Here is a 5,166-nt window from a genome sequence, read left to right as displayed (position 1 = left end):
GACTTTAAAGTCGCCTACGACAGCATAGCCAGGGTAAAACTGTACACGGCCATAAGAGAGTTCGGTATCCCGACTAGGCTGGATAAACGCAGAAGGCTCACTCTCAAGACCATTCAACATGAACAACGGTCTAAAACAAGGGGATGCGCTATCATGCATCCTCTTGAACTTGATCCTGGAGAAACTGCTTTGCGATGTAGATGTAGAACTATTGGCCTACGCTGACGATGTTGACAACATAGGACGAACAACAAGGTGGCAACGTCAACCCAAAACCAAAACCGAAAGACTTTTGCTTCGACTTTAGGCCTCAGGTAGTAATGTGGATATATGTCATTATGATTTGGCCACTTTTCGTTTATTCATCCATAGTGTGGTGGGTTAAGGTGAAACAAAAGAGTTTTCGCTGTAAACTAACCACACTGCAAAAAACTGTGTGGCTGGGTATCACCGCTGCCAGGAGCACCACATCCGGCGTAGCTCTGAATGTATTACTCAATTTGCAGCCCTTGGATTTGTTTATTCAGAGCACTGCAACGAAAGCATCTCATAGGCTATATCTGAGAGGAAACAGTGGATGTGGAAGAAGAGTTATTGGGAAAACTGAATTCAGTTTTTGTAATGCCTTTTGACTCTCAGATCTGCACACTTTTGTTTGGTAGAAGAAATGAAGTTATCTTGAAACCAAGAGAAAATTGGGACGAATCAGAAGAATGGGTGTCAGGATATACTGACGTCTTCTACACCGATGCTCAAAAATAGAGCAGCGTTCTGGAGTAGGAGTCTACCTTTGGAACAAAACCAGAAATGAGCTTTTCCCTTGGGGTAATATACAATGGTCTTTGAGACTGTAGTATATGCGATCCTAAGGCAGGCAACCTGGATTGTAGATTGACGAGCATTTGAACGGAAAACGCATCGCAATCTGCAGCGATAGTCAAGCTGCATTGAGGGCATTGAGCATTCCTTTGATGACTTCAAAGATCGTTCAGGAATGTAGAAATCGATTGAACACTGTTTCTAGATTCAATAAGGTGGAACTACTCTAGTTAAAAAGTCATTGTGGTGTAGAGGGAAATGATATCTGGGATACTTTAGCATGAGAGGGTTCAATTTGCTCGGACTGGAATCAGGAATCGTGCTGTCAGTAGCATTGACTGATGCTGCTATCAAAAACTGGGAACAAGTTGCCCATAATGATAGGTAACGAAACCTTAATGCTGCTAGACAGACCAAACTTTTCCTTTCCTTTCAGAACCAAATAAACATATGACAAAGTTCATCCTGTCAAAAAGCATTCTGTAAGCATTCTGACTGGCCATAATTCATTTACTAGACATATGTTCAGAATAGGAATGCTCCAAGATGATACCTGTCCTTTCTGTAATGAGGAAGTGGAATCGACGGAACATTTTCTATATGAGGGCCCTGCCTATGGACGCATGAGACATCAGATTTTTGATGCCGATGTGCTAGAACTGCAGCGAATAGCATCACATCTACTAATGGACATCCTGCCATACATAAACAAATCCGGGATAGTCCCTCAGGGGGAATCGAGTACAATAGATTCTGCGTCTCCCCACCTCACACACACTAACCGCATCCGAGCGTAGGGAGTCAAAAGAGGCTCCTCGAGATGGAGGGCCGGAACCTCTCCTCCTTCGAAAGAGATTTAGATCAAAGGAGAGAGTGTCCCTAAATGTGCGGAAACAGGAATGATAATCACTTTTGAGAGAAAGGCTTTCATTTTGCTTGTAGCCAAAATTTTTGAGGTGTTATTGAAGATAAGCCCAATGAGCGTCAAGCAATCACGCATGTGGTGAGGGCCATTGAAGTTCTATACAACAATCGGAAGATCCGAAAGAATTTAAAATTACTCCTTCGATGGTAACACGATCAAGCCAGGTGACACCCAATCGTACACTCGTGCAATGACAGAGAAACAAGAGGGAATGCGAAGACGAACACCCTGAAAACCAGCAGTTTCCCAAAAAATAAAACGGAAGGGGACTCAAACTTTGGTAAGCGGTAAAATCAAGCCTAAAACACCAGCGCTTCCAAGTGAGTCGATATTCAATCAAAAAGTTGAGACGATGGACCTAAGGATCAGCCCAAAACGCCAAAAATGCCACGAGGCAATCGTGATTTATTGGAGGGGGAAATGCCAGGAAGATACGGAAGAACTAAAAAAGGATCTAATCCTTCGGTTGAAAATTACTCGCGACTATAAAAAGTCTGAGGGGCTTCTCAGGTTGATAATTTGGCTTCCCCGATCAACCACCAAACTGGCAAAAGTAGTACTAACAAGTATTGCCCAGTGATTACCCTTGATGGGCAAAATATATTCAAGTCGACTATTTGGAATCTTTTAAGGAAATCTTTGTCGACGAGTGATCCACCCAGTTAGAAGACTTTGATATTACTCAAACAATGGGCCCAGCGAATCCATTGCCTTCGAAAGTGTTCCGCAGAGTTCTGGGCTGGGACCACTATTGTAGAATATCATGAACAATGAAGTCCTCAACGTTCCAGTAATGGCGGAAAAGGTGCGATTGTGAATGCAATAGATAAATGGGATCAGAGAGAGATCGCGCTCCGCCCAAATAAATAATATTTACTCAGGTTCCCGATGTCCCTTAACAGACCTGAGGTCGATTCAAAAAGTGAGATAATTTCTCTTGGTGCTCAGTGCTTCCATATCTACTTCGGCACACCGATCTGTGGGTGGAATTCATTCTGCCGAGAAATGGCTGCATCCAGGTCATGTGGTGTCATCAGTATTGTTGCATTGGTTATCAAGGATTGCAAAACCAACTGCCTTTTTTTGGAACTCCGCATCATTTCTCAGAAAACTTTTTGATAGATTGGAGAAAAGTGAAGACACCACATTTCGGTTGCTACTTGCGCTTGGATTGAGGTTGAAATCGTAAAGATAACAAACAAAAATCAACTATTCTAGTGGAGCAACCATCTTGGTTTCCTGGGATGATCACACCAACCATTTCAGTCTGCGTTTGTATGTGGACTTCAATCCCTGTTTCAATTGTTTTCAGCTGAGAGTCCGCACCGTAACAAATTAATTTTGATAACTTCATCAATTATGGAGATATGGATGTAATGACTAGATTTGTGTAAACATCGGTTCATTAATCTCTCTTAACACACTTGCAAAGAAGCTTTGAATAATGAAAAATTACAAATGGTGAAATAATTACTATGAATATATGAAGTTCTATGAGTTTGTTTCATAATGCAAGTTCGTTTTAATTTAGATCCAGCTGTGACTAGGCAGATTTGTGCTACATACGTTTGGAAATGAGGAGAATGTTCATCTATTCCTTGGTCGTTTCTGGATTGGTGACGATTGTCGAGCAGGTAAAATTTAGACCCACTAACTTTAATTATTTTAGGAAGCTTCATAGATAGTAAGGTATCAGGGCCCTCCAGGACGCCCACTTATGTGTATAAACTTGGATTATGAGAATCAAATGTATTGATGAATTTAATATGTATCTTTTGAATACTAATTGAAGTTAAATGCATTTGCAGGGGTGTTATAATGTGGAAGTTAGCAGCGGTGCCTATTGGATCGACCCGAAGCACTGCTCTATTCAGTTCAAATACTACAATGAGACCTTCGTTTTACTGAACATTGACATCTACACACTTGTCAAAACCCCAACTTTCATCCTGGAAGTTTTCACCTGGGCACCAGATGAGGGCATCCGTGTATATTTCAATGGAAGTTACCGGATGTGTGATTTTCGCCGCTTCGCAACTATGGGTCCTTTCGGGGCAACTTCTTATACGCTGCTGAAAAAATTTTCGAACTTTACATTCACATGTCCGCTACAACCGAGCATGTACTATGCGAGAGTGGAAACTAATTTTATAAGTCGAGTTACTCCTATCCGACTGTTTTATCGGCCTAACAGGATTGCAACTATTCAAGTGACGGCTGGCGAACAGGATCCACCTGGGAACTTCACAAAACGAGGATTTTTTTCCGTGGTCCTCAATTTCAAGAAAACCTGTTGAACTCGAAACAAATGCTGGGGGACAAACACTGAGAAAAATAATTGCTATCCTTGTCATTGTAAGTCGTAATAGTATTACAATCTTAACCTTAATAAAACAAAAAATGTCTTAAAGTAGAACATCTTCTTGAATTAATTTTGCCCTCAATATCGACACGTCTGTGCTTGGATTGGTTATCGATACTTAAAATATAGAGAATTTTTAACTTCAGGTAAGACGTTGACACTTCTTAAAAGAAATTTTCACGTGTGTTGTGCGTTACTGCGTTAATAATAGGAAGGTTCCAAAATTTGGGATTGGAGTTATCGCCAATGTTGAAGTCCACCCTTGCTCTGGGATCGGACAGACGGCTTTGTGATCAGCAGAATAAAAGGATCTGAGCCCGTAAAAGGTTATCTCATGACTTTCGTCTGCATGACCTGGAAAATAAAAGGATTTGGGACTCAACTTTGACAAGGAAGTTAGTAGTGTGACGAACTAGGACATCATCGAGGACTGGTTGAAGGATACTTTCTACGAGGCCGTAGAACGATCCCTTGAAGCCTGCCCCATGTATAATTTCAAAATCACACCGGAGGATTTTAAGAGTCAAGTCGGGACGAACCCGGTATACGGATCCGTTGGCTCCCATGGTTTACATAGGGATATGAATGAAAACGGACTGCGGATTATCCACCGATTCGAAGCTACAATAGGAACCTCGGACTGGATGGATCTTACAACGACGAACCCGGAACGTACGCTTCCTGTACAGACCGAATGCTGCTAAGTAGCTAGCCGATACCCTGTCCCAATATAAGGCTGATGTAACAGGGCTGGAAGAGATGCGTTGGACAGGGACCGGTCTTTGGGAGAAGAGTCGCTACACCATATATTATAGCGGCCTTTCAGTAAACCATGTGCTCGGAGTAGGTTTCTTAGTTAGGCAAAAAAATAAAACCCGCTATTATCGGCTTTCAAAACATAAGCGAACGGCTAAGCCCTCTGCGCTTTCGAGGCAAATTTAGAAACATAAGCCTCGTTAACGTTCACGCCCCTACAGAAGAGACTGCACAGTCGGAGAAGGATACCTTCTACGAGGCAGTAGAACGAACTCTCGAAGCTTGTCCCAGATATGATATCAAA

The 5,166-nt window shown here is 42.1% G+C and overlaps 1 protein-coding gene across 1 annotated transcript; it reads left to right on the top strand.

Annotated features, from left to right (window-relative positions):
- The first annotated feature begins 3,259 nt into the window (after nucleotides 1–3,259).
- On the top strand, nucleotides 3,260–4,048 carry LOC119656192. Its single transcript, XM_038062547.1, has 2 exons — nucleotides 3,260–3,378; nucleotides 3,553–4,048. The coding sequence occupies exons 1-2, from the start codon at nucleotides 3,319–3,321 to the stop codon at nucleotides 4,039–4,041; spliced, it is 549 nt and encodes a 182-aa protein (XP_037918475.1). The 5' UTR covers nucleotides 3,260–3,318; the 3' UTR covers nucleotides 4,042–4,048.
- Nucleotides 4,049–5,166: the final 1,118 nt, after the last annotated feature.

This window comes from Hermetia illucens, chromosome 4 (genome assembly GCF_905115235.1).
Source record: "Hermetia illucens chromosome 4, iHerIll2.2.curated.20191125, whole genome shotgun sequence".
Classification (NCBI taxonomy): Eukaryota; Metazoa; Arthropoda; class Insecta; order Diptera; family Stratiomyidae; genus Hermetia; species Hermetia illucens.
The sequence above is the reverse complement of the archived record's forward strand: the minus strand, read 5'-3'. Positions and strand labels throughout refer to the sequence as shown.

Excerpts from the sequence above, each read along its gene's own strand:
- LOC119656192 (XM_038062547.1), top strand. The coding sequence starts at position 3,319 with ATGAGGAGAATGTTCATCTATTCCTTGGTCGTTTCTGGATTGGTGACG. Across the intron at positions 3,379-3,552 it reads TGGTGACGATTGTCGAGCAG|GGGTGTTATAATGTGGAAGT; the intron begins GTAAAATTTAGA and ends ATGCATTTGCAG.